The sequence below is a fragment of the Marmota flaviventris genome, chromosome 20 (assembly GCF_047511675.1).
Source record: "Marmota flaviventris isolate mMarFla1 chromosome 20, mMarFla1.hap1, whole genome shotgun sequence".
NCBI lineage: Eukaryota > Metazoa > Chordata > Mammalia > Rodentia > Sciuridae > Marmota > Marmota flaviventris.
Genome location: NC_092517.1, coordinates 17,475,091 through 17,495,795, shown reverse-complemented (window position 1 = coordinate 17,495,795; position 20,705 = coordinate 17,475,091). Strand labels below are relative to the sequence as shown.

Genomic DNA, 20,705 nt, shown 5'->3' with positions numbered 1-20,705 from the left:
CTTTATGAACCAACGGATAAATGCGTATTTAAAACAGGAGGTCTTTCTAGAACCACCCTCTGACATGACCCAGACCAGCCCGCCGGCCAAGTGCCTGCTTTAGGAGAAAGAGAAACCAGGTGGACATCAGAAAACGCGCAGGGACCATGTCTAAAACAGGAAGGGGCTGGGGCTGTGCAGTCGAGTACTCGTCCCGCATGGGTGAGGCCCTGGGTTCCATCCTCGGCACCACATAAAAATAAAAAGGTACTGTGTCCACCTGCTACTAAAAATATATATATATACACACACATTTTAAAAAAGGAAATAATCGAGGCCTGGCTTTCGCGGTGCTCTTCTTCTGTGTGGCTGTGAAATGTTGGAGTGGCCCTCTCCTCTGGCTTTCTTCCCGTGGAGCCCCGGGCTTTACCCGTCATTAAAGTTTCTCTTTAGACTTCTTCTTTGAACCATGTTTTCTTCAGGAGGGTGGTGTTTTAATTTCTCGATACTTGGTGATCTTCCTGTTTCTAGAGTTGATTTCTGACGCTGACTCCTTGAGGTCTGAGAACATACTCTGTATGGTGTCCTGTCAAACTCTGTGTCTCGTGTCACAGTGTGGCCTCTGTGGATGGAGCTCCACTGGTGGAGACCTGAGGAGGGTGGTGCTGTTAGATGGGTTGTTTTGTAAATGTGGATCCTGTCAAGTTGACAGTGCTCTTCAGGTCAAGTGTTTGTGTGTTTATCGCCTCCTTGATGACAGGAGGCAGTGCCATCTCCAAGTAGAACTCATTTTTCAATCCCTCCTTGCAGTTCGGTCATTTCCGTCGCCCCTTACTTCTCTGTTTATTGTGCTGGGAATCGAGCCCAGGGCCCTGTGCGGGCAGGGCGAGTACTGGACCGTCAAGCTGGGCCCTGCTCTGAGTTCCTCAGTGTGTTGACCCAACCTCCCTGGTTAGGTGCACGCGTGTTGAAGACGGAGGCCTTTTTGAAGAATGGATCCCTTCCCCATTATAAAATGCCCCTTTTTATGCCTGATATTTCCCTTGTTCAAAATCGCAGTTACTTCCCCTTCCTTTTAATGAGCGTTCACATGGTACCTCTTTATTCCAGTCTGTGTTTTATATGTAAAATGTAAAGTTTATATATTTTACATGTATAGGTGGTGCTGTAGGCAGCACCTAGTTGGGTTTCTTCTCCCCACTGACGGTCTGCTTCAATCGGCGTGTTAGATCACTCACACTTGGTGTTATTGATCTATGTGGATCACTATCATCCGACTCTCTGTTTTTTGTTAATTGCCAGAAGCTTCTCACTCTGCCTTCTCTGGTTTTGAATGAGCAATTCTCATGATTCCTCTTAGGTCCTTTTTCAGTTGACGTGATTTCGGTTGATATCCTGAGTTTATTATGTACATTTTTAACGAATCTGTGTTCACCTGCAAATAACAAACGATTTTCAGTAAAACTGACAAAAAGCTGACAAGGTTAAACCGAAATTCGGAGGCATTTAGTACCTCTGCACACACCCCACACCCCAGTTCCAGAACACTTCACTGTCCCTGTACCTGTTAAGTAGTCCCACCCTGTGGCCTGCGTTCTGTCTCTGTGCCTTGTTGGTTCTTGGAATCTCACATACATGGAAGATATGAGCCTTGTTTCTGGCCTCTTCCTCTTGTCCACCCATGTTGTGGGGTTTGTCTTTCTTGCTATGTCATATCGGGTTGTACCTGAGTACCTTGGTCTGTTCGTCTTTGTAGTGTACCAGGCACTTTCACACACCACCATTTCCCTTCTCTAGACATTCTTTTTTTTTTAATGAAATTTATTATTTATTCTAATTTGTTGTACATGACAGCAGAATGCATTAGAGTTCACAGTACACAAATGGTTGTACACAAACTACATTCACACCATTCGTGTCTTCATACATGTACATGGGGGTAATGACGTCCATCTCATTCCATTGTCTTTCCTACCTCCTGCCCCGTCCCTCCCTTCCCTCCCCTTTGCCCAATCAACGTCCCTCCATTCCTCCCATGCTCCCCACCCCCATTAGGGATCAGCCTCCACTTATCAGAGAACATTCGGCCTTTGGTTTTCTGGGATTGGCTTGCTCCACTTAGCCTTATCTTCTCCAACTCCATCCATTTACCTGCAAATGCCATGATTTTATTCTCTTCGAATGCCGAGTAATATTCCATTGTGTGTATACACCACAGTTTCTTGATCCATTCATCTGTTGAAGGCCATCTAGGTTGGCTCCACAGTGTAGCTGTTGTGGATTGTGCTGCTGTGAACACTGATGTGGCTGTGTCCCTGTAGTGTGCTGTTTTTAAGTCTTTGGGTGTAGTCCAGGGAGTGGGAAGTCAAATGGTGGTTCCGTCGTTCTTTTCTATGAAGATGTAGAAACAGGCTGGTCAGCTCGTGCAGGCCGACACAGTTGGAGCAGTGGTGGAGCAAGAGTCTATTCCGTTGTCCGGCTGCAGAGCCCGTCCAAGGCCACACGCTCAGGTGTTGATGGGCCGGGCAGCAGGAGGTGGTGAGCAAGGCAAGGACTGGGCAAGCTGGCCCCATCTAAAGGGGTGGGCACTGCACCTGCTCCAGCCTGTGCCTGTGCCGAGGGGAGCACCTGCCCAGGGTGGCCAGAGAACAGTGAACCTGGGTTGAAGAAGCCAAAAGTTACGCAGCAGCTAGTGGCCTGTTGGCCATCTCCTGGCAGACGCTTCCTCAGCTCATTTCTGTCATGAAGGACAGAGTGGGAGGTGTGGGGGACAATGACAGGGTGTCCGATCACGCCAAGATCCTTCGGGGTTAGAGCTGGGATAGGCCTTGGCTTGGTAGAGAGGCCAGCTCTGTGGTAAGGTGGCCTGTGTATCCCTAAAAGTCACCACACACTGCACAAAACTATGCAGTGAAAGCCACAAGACGCAGGGGCAGGCCCAGGGTCAGTGGCACGAGCCTCACGGGGGAGTCTGGTAGAGCTGCAGGCGGGTCAGTGCCCAGCTGTGACAGACGCGGCCCTGGACCTGAGGAAGCCTGCGGAGCGCTGGCGCAGGGGGTGACAGAAGCGCATCTCATGGGTGACTGGGGTCCGAGGGGGACCTGAAGTCACGTGGACAGTTGCAGCGCTGGCTGGCTGGGTGTGACACACAGCCCTCCCCTGGGCTGCTGTTCCCAAGATCACCGAGGTGTGTGGCCTAGTGCTGCCCGTGGGAGGCACAGTGCGCAGACCAGCACAGGAGCTGTCACTCGGTCACACTCGAGAACTCGCCTTTCCCTGATGTTCTGGTTCTTTCCGTGATGAGTGGCCGAGAGGTGGCGGGCCATAGAAGTCACACAGAGAGCAGGACGTCCCTCAGGCCTCCCCGCCTGCCACTTGCTGCTCCGTGTGAAGAAATGACAGGTGGCCTCCTGTGTCCTTCTCCCAGGGCTGCCATAGCAGGTCATCACAGACACGTGGCCTGCGCAGCACAACTGTGTTCTCCTCAGTTGTGGAGGCCGGCGGCGTGAAGCGAAGGTGTCGCAGGGCCACCCCTCTTGGGCTCCCTGCTCTCTGGCGTCTGGTGGCCAACAGCAGCCCCTGGCATCCCTGCCTGCTTACACCTGCATCATCCAGAGTCTCTGCCCCGTTGCCACGTGGCCTTCTTACAGGGACACTGGCTGGTGGATTCAGGACCCGCTGTGACCTTACCTGTGCTCGGTTACGTCTGCAGAGGCCTTGTTTCCCAATAAGGTCACCGGTCCTGGGGGTTAGGTGGAGCGAGCCGAGGGGAGAGTGAGGTTCTGCTCACAGACGAGGGACGTGGCCGCACCCTCCCACCTGACGCTGACCCAGGCCTGGCCACAGGAGCGCACCTGCCCGTGTTGGGCCTGGTCTTTCTGTGCCTGGTGGTCAGCCTCGGGTTCCGGGGGGTGTGGGGGTCATTTTTTCCGATGGCATCTTTAGTTCTTTTTCATGTAGGTGATCTCTCAAAATGGAGGCTGCAGGCGTCAGTGAGGTCAGACTGTGAGCAGGAGGTTTCAAAAGCTGTGGGTCTTGGATTTGCATGAGCCCGAGTCTTGTGAGGCAGGTGGAGGGGGGGAGAATTGTATGTGCAGCCACCAAACGCCACTGTGTCTGTGCAGACGAGTCACCCCTGTGTCCCAGCTCCCCTGGCTTCTTCCCGCCATCCTCTGCCACAAGGCCTGGGAAGGACCTGGAAGGAAGAGAGACACTCCCTACGTGTGCCGAGGGCAGCGCGTCGCCTCCAGACAGCAGGGCATGGGCACCAGCCGCCTTCTCCGACTCTAGTCACCTGCTACAGGACATTTGGCCACAGTGGGCCACAGACACACTGGGGTCCCTTGAGATACCACCTAGCACTGTGGCCCCCTTAGTTCCTGTAAGGGGTACATGCTGTGATGTCAGCACCGTGTCCCTCGCATTTCTTAGGAGGCCTGGCTGCAGCTCGGCTCAGCCTCACGACTTGGTCTCTTAAGGAAAAAGCAGTTCAGGGAGAGGGGAATGGAGGCAGGAGACGGAAGGCAGACGTTGGACTTTGGGATCCTAGGACCTTCCGAGGCCTTCTTGTTGATCTAAGGAGGGTGCCTTCCCTGGGTGGCGTCTGGCCGCCATGTGCCAGCCTGTGCCCGTAGCCCCGGCTGAGCAGTGGGGAGGGGAGGATTAAAGGCTTCCCCCCACGAAGCTCTGTGCCACGGGTCACTTTCGCAGAAGGCCTGGCGGTGCCCTGGGTCGCAGCAGCCGAGGGTTCCCCTCCTTGTCTGGAGCTCTTCTCTTGAGCCCTGGAGAGCTTGTGACCCCGTGGCTGTCCCGGGCTGGCCCTCTGGTGGCGGTACCTGTCCCTGCACTTTCATTCCCGTTGCGCCCACAGCACACTTTCTGGAGAGGGCGTGTGGGTGACAGACGCCCCTGTTGGCCGGGCAGGTTACCTGAGGGGAGCAGGTGGCTGAGCCCAGCCTCCTCCAGGCCAACTTGCTACACCTCGCACAGCCCCTCGCTGCAGCCTGCGCCGCTGTCCCGGGGAGGTCCTTCCACTGAGGTCCCCGCCGCCTTCCCAGGGTCATTCCTTCTGCTTCTTAGTTCTCTGTGGCCTTCACCGTGGACTGCTATCCTCGGTGCCCGTGGCCACGCTGTGTTCCCCTCTAGAGAGGTGGCTCCCTGCACACAGTGGCTTTCTGTAGCCCGTGTGCCTGTGCTGCGTACCTAGGACAGTGCCCCACGTCCCTCAGTGGACGTCTGTTAGTGGGAGGGTCTTTCCTTGGTTGTGTCATTTCAGTTGCATCCACCAACATCACTGAGTTGTCCGTGCGGACAGTTGGCACCGCTGTGCTCAGGCTGTGAGTTTGTGCTCTGGACCCTGGAGCGCCGTGTCCTGTCTGTCAGAGGTGGTGACGCAGGGCTCAGCCCATGCCCCTGCCACACCCTGGCAGCAGCAGCCCCGAGGCTCCAGTGTGGGGCGGCCCTGCTGGTCCCAGGATGGAGAGGAGCCCAGGGCTCCAAGCTGGGGACTCGCAGGCCCAGAGAGCGGCCAGTGTCGCCGAGCAGCCATCTTGTGGGTGCAGTAAGGTGAGGCCCCTGGAGGCTGTGGCTCCTGAATGCTGGGAGCCTCCAGGAATCGGGGTCGGGATTTCTCGCGAGTCGGCGCCTGCGGCCCTCAGTCCACCCCGGGGTCCTGTCTTCTGTGCGTGTGTCAGGCCTCCGCTGGCCCCAGTCATACGGCAGGGAGTCAGATGGGTCCCTTGGCTTACAGAGCCCAGGAAGTGATTTATTCACAAATTTTTAGGTTTTTTGAATTAGCAACATTTTTCAAAAGGATCAGAGCTGCCCACATTTTATTATTCCTGGACCAGAATTTTTAGAATTGTGCGTCTTTATTTTACTTGCATACTTTATACTGATGTGGTGCTGAGGACCGAGCCCACGCGTGCTGAGCAGGCAGGCGCTCGGCCACCGAGTCCGGTCCTGGGCCAGGATTGTTTTTAAGGTGAAACTGTCATCCGTTATTTATTGTTGTCTTGACGTCGTTAAGAAATAGGCTTTTAATTCCAAAAATAACACTGAGGACCTGACCCTGGTGTACAGGGAGTTCCGTGCCAGTCCACATCTGGGAAGCCACCGCCCTGCCCCGCTGGTCCGCGCAGCTGCATGAGGTGCTGACACATCGCCGGCTAGCATGTCCGCAGGGACTCCGTTTGGCAGTCACCACTTCTGAGTGGCCCCCGCAAGTGCACGGGTCTCACGGCACTCTGTGTTGTCTTCCAGATTGTGACAGACCAGCAGACAGGACAGAAGATCCAGATAGTCACCGCAGTGGACGCCTCGGGATCCTCCAAGCAGCAGTTCATCCTGACCAGCCCAGATGGAGCTGGGGCCGGGAAGGTGATCCTGGCTTCCCCCGAGACGTCCAGCGCCAAGCAGCTCATCTTCACCACCTCCGACAACCTCGTCCCCGGCAGGATCCAGGTAGGCCATCATCTGGGGACGCATGTCCCAGGACTTGTGTCACTGAACGGGTTTCTCACTTGTCCTCACCTCTGGGAAGTCAGATCGGCTCCGTGGAAGGTCCCTTTGGGAACACACGCACAAGGCGGTTTGATGCTTTGGCTCAAGTTAAAAAAAAAAAAAAGATAAGTGGCAAGGTCCAGAGAACAGCACTGACCCTCAGAAGGGCAGGAAGTCGGTGCCACTGAGGCCGCGGAGAGGGTCGTTCTTCATGGGGACAGCCCTGGGCCCTATGTTAAAGGCCCTCCTCGGACTGACCACCCCAGACAGCGACTTCTTGCTGTCCTCCTGCCTTGGCAGGTCGTCCAACCTGATCCGAGAGCCTCGCTCTGTTCTCTCTCGCTCCTGTGAGCTGTGGCTCAGGGCCCCAAGTGCCTGCCGCGTCTCTGACGGGTCTGTCCCTGCTCTGGCCACGCAGGGTGGGTTGGGGCAAGAAGAGCGGCACCGAAGGGGGGCAGGGTCCTTGCTCAGCATGAGTTGGCAGCAGTGAATTCCCAAACCCCACACTCGGAACAGGCTGGAGGCCAGTGTCACACGATCACCTAGCACAGGTGTGATCACTCAGGGTCATGGTGAAACTCATATTTGTTTTGAATTTTTAAAATATTTTTGGTTTACTACTTCCACTTCTAGGTGCTCGGTGGCATTAAATTAACTGAGCTCACGTTGTTTTGACACCGTCCATCTCTGTCTCTTCCTTTTATTTCTTTGGTTCTGGGAATTGAACCCAGGGGTGCCTAACCCCTTAGCCATACCCCAGCCTTTTCTGTGTTTTATTGTGGGGGAGGGTCTTAGTAGTTGCTGCCCTTGAACTTATGTTCCTCAGCCTCCAAGTCCCTGGGACTGCAGATGTGGGCCACGGGGCCCTGCTGTCACTCTTTACCTTCCCAAACTGAAGCTGTGCCCATTAGGAACTGTACATAGATGCCCAAGATGAAGAAATTTCAAGTCACTGTTCTCTGTCCACTGGCCAGTCACATCCCCATGTCCCCTCCAGCCTCTGGCAGCCCCCACTCTAGTTTCCAGCTGTTTTGAGTTGGGGGAACTCTAGATTCCCGCCTCCTGGAAGTGGAGTCGTGCATTCTCTGTCCCTGTGCCTGGCTCGTGTCGCTTAGCAAACTCTCTTCCTTATTTATCAAGGCTGAACAGGGTCCCTGTGTGTCCACACTGCAAGGAGCTTGTCTTCCCGTCTGTTGGTGGACATGTGCACTGGTTCCTCCCTTCGGTTATTAAAAGTAAAGTGAGGATTCATGCATTTGTGGGACGGGGGCTTTGTACTGTGGAGAGAGAAACTGAGGGAAGGAAGGATTGGTTTTCTGACGAGCTTCAGACCATCGATGTAGAAAACAAATCTATTTTTGAGACGGCTTGTACCGCGGTTTGTAGATACCATCTCATCCTTCCTGTCCCAGAAGCCAGAATCCTGCCCTGTCTGTGAGAACACCCCTCGTTGGTGACAGGCAGACTCTGATCTTGTTGCTTGTTTCCCAAGAGGTGACTCTATGTAGTGACTTCCGAGTGCGGTCCCCATCGTGCGTAAATCATCCAAAGCGGCTCGTTAGCCCAGACACGGCTGCTTTTCACATTCCCAGAGTGAGGATGAGTCCATGTTCTTCGAGGTGGATAGCACCTAGAGTGTCACCTAGAAAAGTCCCTCTAAATGAGGGGCAGCCGGCAGGTTCCAGGGCTCACGTGATCTGCCTGGGTGAGAGGCCTCGTTATTTCATTGATAACGCTCTTCCCTCTGACTCACGCGCCCTTTCACACTCTGGGGTGGCTTCATGGGATCAGAGGAGCACCTGGAAGAACCTAGAATACCTTCGTCTTGGAGCATTTCTTAATCTACTACTCTATCTGCACAGTGTCTCCTCTCCTGGTCCCCAGGCTCCGTGATGGTAGCCGGAGAGAAGAGTGGTCACGGAGGGCCACTGCGGAGGGTGCGGGTGAGCGGGCAGCAGGGCTGGGATTCTCCAAGTTCCCAGCTCCACGTGACTTGGCCTGGACACTGGGCTCGTGGTCACTGTTGACTGATTCCTCCTAGATCGTCACGGATTCTGCTTCTGTGGAGCGCTTGCTGGGGAAGGCGGACGTCCAGCGGCCCCAGGTGGTGGAGTACTGTGTGGTCTGTGGCGACAAAGCCTCTGGTACGTGACACGGGTTCTGCTGATGCGGGTCGTGGGCCAGCAGCAAGGGCCGCCGTCATGGGTGGGGCAGTGGTTAACTCAGAACATTCTCTGTAAGTTTGTAGGTTTCAAAAGTGGGCTGCAGTTTTCTTATTGGGGTGGGGGGTGATGTAAGTTTCTCAGATCAACAGGAAAAGTCAAAACTACTTTTTGGACAAGGTGCGGTGGCACACGCCTGTAATCCCGGTGGCTCGGGAGGCTGAGGCAAGAGGATCGTAGGTTCAAGGCCGGCCTCGGCAACTTGGCGAGGCCCTAAGTAACTTAGCGATGCCCTGTCTCAATAATAAGGGCTGGGGTGCTGCTCAGTGATGAGGAGCCCCTGGGTTCAATCCGAGTGTCAAGAAAAAGAAGTTATTTCTTGACTGTTCCCAGTAGCTAGGAACAGGGAGGCACTGTTGAGGGGACAGTCCCCTGGGGATCTCCGTCAGGGTCTACCATTACGTGCTCCTAAGAAAGGAATCATCTCTTTAATCTGGCTTATCCTCTGCACAGTGCCTTGAGGTCCCCTCAGCACCCGGGGTGGTAAGTTATCCTAGCTGTAAAAGGGTCAGGAAGCACGGGGTCCTGACGAGCCGTCCCATGGGAGCCTTGGTGGCAGAGTACGTGTGCTGGGTAGAGGATGGGGAGGGCTGCCAGCTGCAGAGCTAGTCCAGGGGACGGTGCCCACACCCAGACGCCCTCTGTGCTGAGGGCGGGGTGCAGGCAGACAGGTGGCCCAGAAAGTCAGCCCTGGCCTGTGCCCTGGGGACACAGAGGGTCATGAGGCGGGCAGTAGTGAGGCTTGAGTTCTTGGGCGGCCTGGTTCCGCTTTATTCTGTGGCAGCCGAATTCCTAGGAGCTCTGGACACCTTGTCCTGTTTGTTTAAAGAGGGGGGTGGAGCAGGCCTGTAGGAAGGCGGCCCCAGGAGCATCTGCAGGACAGCAGCTGCAGGTCCCTCCCGGCTGGTGACACCGTTTCTTGGCCGTGGCGCCTCAGGAAACCGCCCATCCCAGCCCCTTCTCAGAAGCCCTCCCCTGCCCTGGCAGCAGGGCCACGGTGCTGCCTCTGGTCCTGATGGCCCTTTTGTGCCCACTCTCCACACTGCTGTCGCGTTGTCTTGTAGCTCCTGGTCCCCAGGCCCGTCTTCCCGTGGGAGTGTCCAGCGCTCCGCCCTCCCCGGCTCCCTAGTTCCCATCTTCCTGCGCAGCAAGGACGTGGGTGGAGAGAACAAAGCAGGGACAGGACACAGGAGGGCCCTAGGTGTCCGGCCTCCTCTGAGCACAGAGGGCCTGTGCCCAAGCCATGAGGGCCCTCGTCTCCAGGTCCTAGAGTCACGGAGACGTGGGGGGGGGGTGGCTGAAGGACATGCACGGCGAGGAGGAGCCGTGAGCAGAGGTGACCGCAGCACAGCTGCTCTTCAGAGCAGAACCACAGGCTGGGACGTGGCGCGTGGCAGAGCCCTGGCCTCCCTTGTGCAGGGCCCTGGGCGCGTCCTCGGGGCTGGGGGTGGAAACAGTGGAGGCTGCGCAGCTACACGTGTGGGAGACGGGCCACGCCTAGCGCTCGGTCCGCGGGATCCTCTGTGGCCACCGTAAATGTTAGTCCTGTAAATGTGCCCTCCTTGGCGATGTCCCTGAAATTGGGTCACCTAAACCAGGCAGAACCAAGGCATCCACGGGACAAATGAGGGGTGGTGTGGTCAGAGGCTAGAGACGCTGAAAACAGAGTGCGTACTAAGTGTGTTTCCAAGACTGTGATCCTGGAGGGGACCAAGTAGCTGACTCAGGTGACCCCGTGGCCACCTTCTGATAGGGTCAGGTGTTAGGGGTGCCTGGGAAGCGCTGCGGGCATCGGGAGGTCGGGCTCTGAGGGCCTTGCCCAGGCAGGGCCAGTGACCTGGGTCCCTGGGGGAGCTGAGTACAGGGGGGCTACGGCTGCAGGGTAGGGCAGGGGGCCTTCTGTCCCTGGAGAGCCGGGCCTCTGCTTCCGGGCGTCCTGTCCTGAGCTGCCTCCCCCCACGCCCCCTCCCCCCACGCCCCCTCCCTGCTGCTCCGCCTCCCCAGGCCCAGGGCAGTGGTGTCTGCCACTCGGACCACTGAACTGTCAGCCCCCAAAGGGATTCTCCCTCCTCCTCTAAAGTCGGCGTGGGGCCCTTGGAGACGCTGAAATGGTGGCGCTGACCACACGCCTTCCCTCACCTCAGGCCGGGCGGTGGCCACTCTGCTTCCCGGGGCCTTGAAGGCCCTGCAGCTGAACAAGGGCAGGAGTGAGACCCCGGCCCGAAGCAGCTCATGCCGCTCCTCGTGTCTCCTGTGTCCAGCACAGGACAGAGCCGGGGAGCCAAGCCACCCAGGTCTGCAGGCTGGGGACAGGCGCGCCCAGGGCCTGGTGGAGTTCCGGCAACGCGGCAGGTCCCTGCTGTGCCCGGAGCACCTGCCTGTCATCCGTGCCCTGTGCGTCTCCGGCTTCTCCACCACGGCCTGTGCGGCTGCTGGGAAGACCACGGGGGCTCCTGGGAGGGACGCGGCCTGGCCTCCTGCTCAGGGCCCCCTGTCCCAGGCCCTGGTGGACACCCTCTGCAGCCCAGGCCGCGGCCACCACCCCTGTCCTGTCCTTGCAGGCCGTCACTATGGGGCCGTCAGCTGCGAGGGCTGCAAAGGTTTCTTCAAGAGGAGCGTGAGGAAGAGCCTGACCTACAGCTGCCGCAGCAGCCAGGACTGCGTCATCAACAAGCACCACCGCAACCGCTGCCAGTTCTGCCGCCTCAAGAAGTGCCTGGAGATGGGCATGAAGATGGAATGTGAGCGGGCGCCCGGGGGAGGGCAGGGCCAGGCACACAGCACACGTGCCTGAAGAAGAAACCCCGCACGGGCTGCACCCGGCTCACTGCGTGGGTCAGCCGGTGACTTAGAGCCAGCGCCACAGGACCTGGTCAGTCCCCGTGGCGCCCGCGAGCCCTGCTCCAGAGGAGTCGGGAGCAGGACGGTGCAGCGGGGCCAAAGCCAGCTGTGGAACAAACTGCCACGTGGCCTCTGGTAGCCCCAGGGTCCCCTCTGAGAGCCAGAAGCCCGCGTCTTGCTGATGCACCCTCCTGCTGTTCCCATAGCCCTGGGCCAGGCCTCCCGCCCAGCCATGGCGCATTGGGACGCCCCCCCCCACTCTGCTCCTGGGACCAGAAATGGGGGTTAGGAATTCCAGGAACAGGCCCTGGTCCCCAGGCAGTGAAAACCAGGACCACCAGGACCTAAAGCAGGCAGCAGAGAGACCCCAGGGACGTGGTGTTAGGCTCTGAGACCTCCCTTCCCATCAGGGGAACGGGGACAGGAGGTGCAGGTGACACTCGACCTGGCCCGGGTGCTGCGTGATCCTGGGGGCAGCAGGGCTCCTGGGAAGGGGGCAGTAGCACTTTTCAGTGTAGCCGTTTCTGTTTCTACAGGGGAAATGGCAGACGTCACTGGGGACAAGTAGGAAAGTGTTCTCCAGAAAGTCAGAATCGTCAGCCTGGGTTCTGTAGAGTGGTGTTTTTATTTTGCCCATGATGGGGTCCTTCCCCACGGCGGACGGCACCACTCCATTGCCAAGTGACCTTCCTTCCTCAGTAGCAGATGCCATCCCTCAGGACAATGGCAGAAATTATTTTTTGCCATCTCAGCTGTAACTGTGAAGTCAGGATCCAGCTGAAACCAAAATAAAATTAAATTAAAAAATATCAAGAAAGGAAAAGTAGAAGATCCAGCTGGATTGTCTGGTCAGCAGGACGTCTGGACCCTAGGCTCTGGGTTTCAGATCTTTTGACCTTGGTTTGCTTGTGGCCCATGTCCCTGTGCTCTGTTACTAGAGAGCTGAAGGGAGAAGTGACAGTGGGATGGAAAATTGGCAGCCACCAAACAGGAGGCTAGGGCTGTCCAGGCTGGATCTGGAAACTAGGATGGTTCCAGTGTCTTTGGCTTGGGACCGTTCCCCTGCCCAGGGCAGCTTGAAGATGGGCATTTCTCGTCCTTGGGAAGAGCCAGTTCACTAGCAGCAACACGTGCTGCTCCTAGACCTCGAGGCTGCAGGTCACCCGTGTGCTGTTGCCGCGGCCCCTGTCCTCTGGAGCTCTGTGTGCGCCTCTGGTGTGACGGGGCATCGAGGGGCCTCGCTGCCTCCTCTCCTTGGGCGGGGAGTCCACTGTGGAGACTGAGCTCCTCACCCCTACAGCGGGGGGTTCCTGAGGGAGCCCCAGGGTGTGCCGTGTGGTGACGTGGCGTGCTGTGCTTTAAGCTGTGCAGAGTGAGCGGAAGCCCTTCGACGTGCAGCGGGAGAAACCAAGCAATTGTGCTGCTTCCACGGAGAAAATCTATATCCGGAAAGACCTGCGAAGTCCTCTGATAGCCACTCCCACGTTTGTGGCAGAGAAAGATGGAGCCAGGTCAGTGCCCTGTTCTCCAAGGGCGGCCCGGGTGGGCAGCTGGGCATGTCCCGTTGCCGCGGCTTGGTCACCCCCAGAGCAGTCCTGGGGGTGCCTGGCTCAGGGTGGGTCCTTCTCCTGTCTCAGGGCTCTGTATGTCCTGCAGTGTAGGCCTCACTCGGTCAGGAGGACAGGTGTTGGTAACTCGGGATTTGGACTTTAGCAGTATAAACAGGAGGTCCCAGAGGGTGCCACAGGTTATTTGTACCTTCTTTTGAATGCAGCTTATTGACCTGGTTCTAAGGGTCAGAGAGGAGGAGAATGATGCCCAGGACATAGCACAGAGAGAGCAGGAAGGGCCCCGGTGACTGCGCACAGCTCAGCCCGCCGTCAGTGCGCAGTGTGGGCGCCTCCGTGTCCAGCCCACCGCAAGCTCACGGGGGCTTCGTGCACGTTTCCACCAAGAGGAGGCTGGGTCTCCGCAGAGCATGCGTGCAGGAGGGCAGGGAGTGTGCCAGCGTGCTGGAAGCTACTGTGGGTTTCTTTGTCTTAAATAGACAGACGGGTCTTCTGGATCCAGGGATGCTCGTCAACATCCAGCAGCCGCTGATACGCGAGGACGGCACGGTGCTCCTGGCCACGGATTCCAAGGTGACGTTCTCCCCCTCTGTTCCCTGTCCTCTGTACTGGCAGCAGGCTGTCTCCCTGTGCCCCGCTCCTCCTTGGCCCTCAGAGACCTTGCTGATGGCTTCCAGAACTCCTTCAGGGCTGTGGTCGTGCCACGGTGGAGTTCAGGCTGCAGTCTCTGGGGACATTCCCCTGGTTCTGTTCTCCACTAAGTCAGACACACAGTCCAGCACCAGCTTCCTGAGGGGACAGCTGCTGGGCTTGCGAAGGTTTCTGCAGGACCCGTTAGTTCTACCAGTCGCTCTGTAGGAGGAGGTCCAGCCGGGAGGTTCACCAGGGCAGGTCAGCCGCGGAGGATCCAGTGGGGACACAGGTGTTGGCCACTCCCAGAGCTGGACAGCTGGCTCTTCCTGTGCCGACGACCAGAGCGTGGGGCTGGGTCCAGGCAGGGGGCCATCACGTCCTTCCTGGCGTGAGCCCAGTAATAAGGAAGTAGCAGCAAGGCACACGCTAGAGGGGTGACTCGGGGACACTTGGGAGTGTTGACATTGCTGCCACCCTCGGCTCCTTCACGTGTACATTCGCGTGACACCCAGAAAATCGGGGCACGTCCTCTTTTGGGAAGAGAAGGCAAACTTGAGAGCTCCTGGCTGGCCCAGGGCGCAGCCTGTCCCCTCTGGTCCTCAGGCTGGGAGCCGTGGCTGTGTGCTTGATGGGAGCTGATGGGCCACCACATGGGGCTCTAGGCCACCAGGGCTTCCCAGCAGTGTCCGCCCACAGCCTGGCTCCGAGCCCAGCCCTGCGCTTCGTGTGTCCTTCAGGGCCGACTGCCCGGGGCTGGTGGGCACCTGGAGCAAGTGAGCCCCAGAGCCCTCGGCACACGGCGAGCTCTTGGTGGGGGGACATGGGACTTTGTCAATAACTGGAAAGGCTCGCAGTGTTGATGTGGTTAGGAGACGGGGCTTCAGGGTCGGCTTGCGCCCTGCCCTGTTCCCTCCTAGGTGACATGGAACAGCAGGCCGCCCCCTGCCCAGTTCTTTGTAAGGAGACAGAGTGCCCCGAGCAGCTGCGCTCAGAAGGGTCCATTTTTACATTGAAATCATGATGCATTTAAGGTGACCCACGCAGCCCGCGGAGGAGGGTCACAAACCTGAGGCCAACCTCAGCCACTTCCAGAGGCCCCAAGGACTTAGCGAGACCCTGTCTCAAACACAGAAGGACTGGGACCACTGGGTTCAAACCCCGGTACCCAAAACAATCTGCTTTAAATAAGAACGGTCCTCCTGACTGTGACTGATGTGACAACCAGGATACTGAGTACAGAGCGTGTGTCACTTTGTTTCCCCCAACTCTTGCTGACACCTCACTTCCCTCCAGCACACTCCACTGTCCCCAGGCCCCGCCCCTCAAGCAGCTGCACCAGCTCTGCTGTGACTTGTCACCTGCAGTCAGAATGTGTTTTGTTTTGAAATGGAGACACAGGTGGCTGTGTAGACGCGTCCTGGCTGTTTGTCTCTGGCTTCCGTTTTAACTGGAGGGTGATCACGGGCCATATGGTCAAGGGGACTCGCCATCAGTACCACTGACTTCAGAGGATCTCCCAGAAGGGACTGCCAACGTCCCTCCCTCCAAACCTGCCTCCCGCTCCCTGGTGTCAGTTCTGTGCCTTCCACATCCAGGGCCTCTACAGGTGCCCCCTCCCAGCTGGCTCCTGTCCCTCAGCACAGTGTCCACAGGCCCCATCCAGGGTGCAGCCTGTCCCAGAGATTGAGTCCTCATTGTCGTAGTGGGGAAGGGGTCAAAAGCCGAGCGAGGTCGTCCACGTTGTACCCTGCAGTCCTCCACGGGACGTGGGCTCTGTTTTGACTGTGAACTGCCCGGGTCCCCACAGTGCCACCAGCAGCATCCATGGGCTTGGATTTCCCACGTCTTTGTCAGCACGTCCCTATCTTTTGGGGTCACAGCCCTCTGCATCTTGACACGTGCTCGTGGGCCGTCTGTCTGGAGAGATGCTGTCCCAAATTCCATGTCCACTTTTGCATTGGGTCGCCTTTGACTGTTGGGTTCCAAAAGGTCCCTGGCTGTCCTGGTGCTGTCCTGTGCCTGTGTGTGACCTGCAGTCTTCACGGGGTCTTGGTATTTGGTGGGTTCCCTGGTTTTTTCTGCTCTGTCTGTGAAGCACCCCAGTGTTGATGAGTGGCGGCCAGCGGGTCTGTTTTTCCTCAGTGCCTCACTGTCATGGCACCTGGGGACTTGTGTGACCACTATCACAACCAAGATTCAGAAAGCTAATCTGTCACCAGAAGGATGCCCTGGTGCCACCCATTTGTTCACAAGAACAAATTTTGAGTCCTGAGTCGGCGTCACCTCCACCGGCCTGAGTCCTGTGCGTATGTGCTCGTGTTTAATGTCACGTTTTTTTGCTCAATAGGCCGAGACGAGCCAGGGAGCTCTGGGCACCCTTGCAAACGTAGTGACCTCCCTTGCCAACCTGAGCGAGTCCCTGAACAATGGCGACACTTCAGAGATCCAGCCGGAGGACCAGTCTGCCAGCGAGATCACTCGGTACGTGGCCACGGGGGGGGGGAACCACACAGTCCCGGTGCTGGGAGGGCGGAGGTGGCCTTTGGCATCCGTCCTGCCTTCAGTCGAGGGCTACGGCGTGGTCACAGTGACACTGCATGTCTGTGCTCTCGGGTTTTCAACTGAGAATGTTGTCCCCTTTATTCTATGATATGGGTCAAAATTGCGCGACCCGGGAGGCGGGAGGGGACGTGGCAGTGGCCTGATGTCAATCCTGTTTAGTGTCCCAAACAGCAGCAGCTCACTCTGTTCCACCTCTGGGCTGGGGAGCGGGGGGCTCTGGCCCCGCAGTGAGGATAGCAGGAGCTGACGGGCGGTGCCGACTGGCTGCTCAGCACTGGCCTGTGCCCTGGTGCCGGCCAGCCAGGTGACGGGGGCTCGGCCCTCATGTTCCCTTCCAGTCTAAGGACAAAGTGAAGGTCTAGGTCAGGGCCAGGAGGGTGGTGTCCAGTCGGGTAGAATCCTGCGTCCACTGCTGACTGTGGGTGGCCGTGGAAAAGCTGCCGGCATTAGATCTGTAACCAGGGGAACATTCCTGCCTTGGGAGGGTGACCGTGGAACACAGAAGTCATACTGGAAATGGCAGCCCACTGCGTGGACGCTGGCGGTGTTCCAGACCTCCCGTGTCCCCGCTGTTGCTGTGGCCCGCCTCTGCAGGGGGACAGCACCTCTTCCTCGAGGCCTTGCTGTTCTGGACGTTGACTCAGTGGAGCCGCGGGGTCACGACCTGCTTGGTTTCCGCTCACAGGGCGTTTGACACCTTAGCTAAAGCACTTAACACGGCGGACGGCGCCTCGCCCCCCGGCCTGGCGGACGGCGTGGACACCAGTGGAGGGGGCAGCATCCACGTCATCAGCAGAGACCAGTCGACGCCCATCATCGAGGTCGAGGGCCCCCTCCTTTCAGACACACACGTCACTTTTAAGGTGAGTGTCTGTGGCCCGGACCTGCCAGCCGCCCGGCCTGCTGTGGGGAGCTCTGGGCAAGTGGGTCTGAAATCTTCTGGGAGCTGGTCCCCGTCCCCACCCCCGTGGTGTGGCAGGGTGGCTTGAGCAGATCTTGAGTCCAGAGCAGTCTTCCCTGTCTTGCTCGCAGTGCCACTCGATTGTGCAGGGACCCGGCAACAGGCCTGGCCTGTCTTTTCCAAGGCGGGCAGTCTCCAAGGGTGGTGGCCGGGTGCTCTGCCTCTGCTCCCCGCACAGCCCAGCCGTGGGCACCTCCGTGCAGTGGGGCCCTTGGGGTCAGAGTTGGCAGGTGGCAGCCACTGCCCTCAACACACAGAGGTAGATGGTAGCTGTCCCTGGGGCTGTGAGTGCCCAGGTCGCCCCATGCCCCCTAGAGGGCCTCCCAGGACCCCTGAAGCCCCTGTAGAGAGGCCTCAGAACAGGTCTCTGTCCCCTGCTGCCTTCACTAGACAGATGACTGGGTCCCTGCTGCTTGGTCCTCTGAGGCAGGTCAGCACTGTGGCCCCCCCTTCTGGTGGACTTGTCACCTCCTGGCACCAGGGCCACCTGCACCATGCTTGTCGGCCATGGAGCTGGCCCTGGGGCCCCAGTTCCACTTGGACCTGAACCTGTGGCCCAGTGAGTGCAGCAGACGGTCACTGCGCTGGGGCAGTGACAGAGCAGTGCACTGTCCCATGGGTGAGCTGAGACGTCCCCAGGGCCTCCCGACTGTGTCCCCAGGACCCTGCTTCATTGAGCAGGAAAACCTGGGAGCCGGGGCCGCCCCGCTGCAGACACATGGGCTCTTTTGACTCGGGGACCCTGGCCACCACTGCTGGTGGAACAGGACAGGGACCTGCTGCTGGGCATCTGTCCCTTGCTCACCTCTCCGTCCTCTGTTGCAGCTGACCATGCCCAGCCCGATGCCCGAGTACCTCAACGTGCACTACATCTGCGAGTCCGCCTCCCGCCTGCTCTTCCTCTCCATGCACTGGGCCCGCTCCATCCCCGCCTTCCAGGCCCTCGGGTGAGTGGCCCTTTTCCACACGCCCTGATCGGGGACTGGGAGCATCACCGGCGGCCACCCTGCAGTGGGCCTCAGACCTCCACGGAGCCTCCGTGAGCCAAGGGCGTGGCACCAGGAGCTGTGGTCAGGCCCTTGAGACCATGCGACTGCCTGCGTCCCCCACGCAGCACTGGTCTGTGTCCCCACACGGGCATTTGTTCCTGGAGTGGCAGTGACCTGGTTCCCTATGGGAGGCCCCTGTGGCTCAGAGTCTGGCTGAACCGTGAGTGGCCTCGTGAGAGTGGCCGCATGGCCAGGCCCGGGTGGGGCAGATACCTGGGGGCCGCAGGATTCAGCAGCTGTGTGGCTTCGGGCGGGTCCCCTTCCTGCTGAGCCTCCGTGGAGTCCTTGAGAGGGAGGGCCTCGCGTCTGTGAAGCCAGTGCTGCTCCCAGGGGTCAGGTGTGGAGCTGCTGGGTGCCTGGGCGCCCACGTGGGGTCAGGCAGACAGGACCAGCTCGTCATCGTGGGGGAGACGCGGGCAGGCGGGCGACGCATAAAATTGGGCTGTGAGCTACTGACTTTTAGGGACAAGGGCCTGCACTTGCTGCCACCAAAGGATAGGTGACTTCAGGCTGATAATCCCGCGGTTGGCAAAGGTTTTTAAAATATGGGGATAAAAAGTGACGTCCTTGCTACCATGGACGTGGACCCTCCTCAGAGGGCTATGCAAAATATGTCACCGCCTTACAGTGGTGTCCCTTGGGTTTCACATACTCATCAGGCTCCGAGCTCAGGGAGCGACTGTGATGACAGGAGGTTTGTACTGAGCCGTGGGGACGCCCGGCGCAGGGGGCCTTTCTGAGGCAAATGCAGGCACAGCCTTTGTGGGGACAGCAGTTTCCCTGGCCTCGGATTTTTTGATGGTGCTGGGCACTGAGCCCAGGGCCTTGTGCAGGGGAGGCAAGCACCCGGCCACCTGGGCTCTGTCCCCAGCCCCACTGGGCTGCGGCTCCTGAGCACCAAGGCTCCTGAGCACCAAGACAGCAGCTGTGCAGGGCTGACCGTGCCACTCATGTGGGCGGAGCAGAGCAGCGCTGCAGGTGGCCCAGCTGGGCCCCTCCCACCTGCATGCGGGTGGGTGCACTTCTCCCCTGTCTTGATCCACGCGGTCATTCGTGACCTTCACTGTAGGTGCCGAGTCACGGGTCCCCGCCCCCCCCCCCCCCCCCAGGACAGAGCCAGGCCAGGCCAGCTGAGGGTCCAGCAGACTTGCTTAGGGAAGGAGGCTTTGGCCTCCCTGCTTAGGGGGGTGGTTAAGGCTGAAGAAGCTTTTTAAAGAACACAGCAGTGGACAGGCGTCACGGTGTGCACTTGTGACCCGAGCCACTCGGGCGGCTGAGTCGGGAGAACCACAAGTTTGAGGCCAGCCTCAGCCACCGAGGCCCTGTCTCAGAGTAACACATAAAAAGGGCTGGGGCCGGAGCCCAGGGACAGAGCAGCCCTGACCTCAGTCCAACAGCAGCAGGGCAGCTCCCTGCTGGAGGAGGTGGTATTAAGTGCTGTGGGCGGTACTGGGCTGCAGCCTGTGGGCGGTGCCAGGTGGGGTGCCGCAGCCCGCTGAGCCGCCCCCCGCCCCCAGGCAGGACTGCAACACGAGCCTGGTGCGGGCCTGCTGGAACGAGCTCTTCACCCTGGGCCTGGCCCAGTGCGCCCAGGTCATGAGCCTCTCCACCATCCTGGCCGCCATCGTCAACCACCTGCAGAACAGCATCCAGGAAGGTAGGGCCTGGGGACGCAGGGAGGAGGGCGATCTGGCCTATGCACAGCCTCTCGTCCCGCCACACCATGGAGGGGGGGGCACGTGACTTCAAAGTAGTGGGACCACACTAGGCAGAGCGTCTGGAACGGCCTCTTCATGTAAGGAGTGACCTCCATTGTGAAGGCCACGTCCTCTTCGGCATTTAGTGATCTTTTTCAAGAACAGCTGGAGCTTACCTTGCCACCGTCCCTGGGTTGTTGTCCTTCCATGTGACATTCTCCAGGCCTGTCCTCGGGACTGTGACCTGTGTGGAAACTGAGGCCCTACTGAGGCCACAGCTGGCTCCAATGAAACAAGTGCGAGGGACACACCCCCCCAGTCTCCTCGCTGTCATTGCTGGACACGGCCAGGTTCTCCCCGGCCAGAGCACAGTGAGGACCAGCATGCGGAAGGGGAGTGTCCAGGGCTTCACGTGAGCGCCCCGAGACCCTCTCCGTAAAGCGAGGCTCCTCCTGGGACGTCCCAGGTGTCTGAGTCCTGGGACGCGAGCCACCTGCCCAGGCGTACGGGAGGCTGAGGTGCAGAAACAGCCTCTCGCTTAAGTAAGGTCTGCTCCCAGGAGCTGCGGTTTTCTTTATTTTCCAAATAAACCAAGGAGAACCGCGACACCTGCTGTAGAGAGCTGCAGGGTCACACTGTCCCAACAGCCGTCCATGTCCCGTTGAGGAGTCGGGTCAGCACATGCTTCTCGG

At 58.7% G+C, this 20,705-nt stretch overlaps 1 protein-coding gene across 6 annotated transcripts in view; it reads left to right on the top strand.

Moving 5' to 3' along the window:
* The window catches only part of Nr2c2 (nuclear receptor subfamily 2 group C member 2), a 68,944-nt gene that overhangs the window by 41,309 nt on the left and 6,930 nt on the right, over positions 1-20,705 (top strand). For all 6 annotated transcript variants that reach the window (XM_027931961.2, XM_027931960.2, XM_027931962.2 and 3 more), the window contains 9 exons: positions 6,241-6,441; positions 8,522-8,624; positions 11,264-11,443; positions 12,907-13,054; positions 13,591-13,684; positions 16,092-16,225; positions 16,992-17,169; positions 18,093-18,214; positions 19,834-19,973. In XM_027931961.2, coding sequence (XP_027787762.2) covers positions 6,241-6,441; positions 8,522-8,624; positions 11,264-11,443; positions 12,907-13,054; positions 13,591-13,684; positions 16,092-16,225; positions 16,992-17,169; positions 18,093-18,214; positions 19,834-19,973 — 1,300 coding nt within the window. The remainder of the gene's footprint in view (positions 1-6,240; positions 6,442-8,521; positions 8,625-11,263; positions 11,444-12,906; positions 13,055-13,590; positions 13,685-16,091; positions 16,226-16,991; positions 17,170-18,092; positions 18,215-19,833; positions 19,974-20,705) is intronic.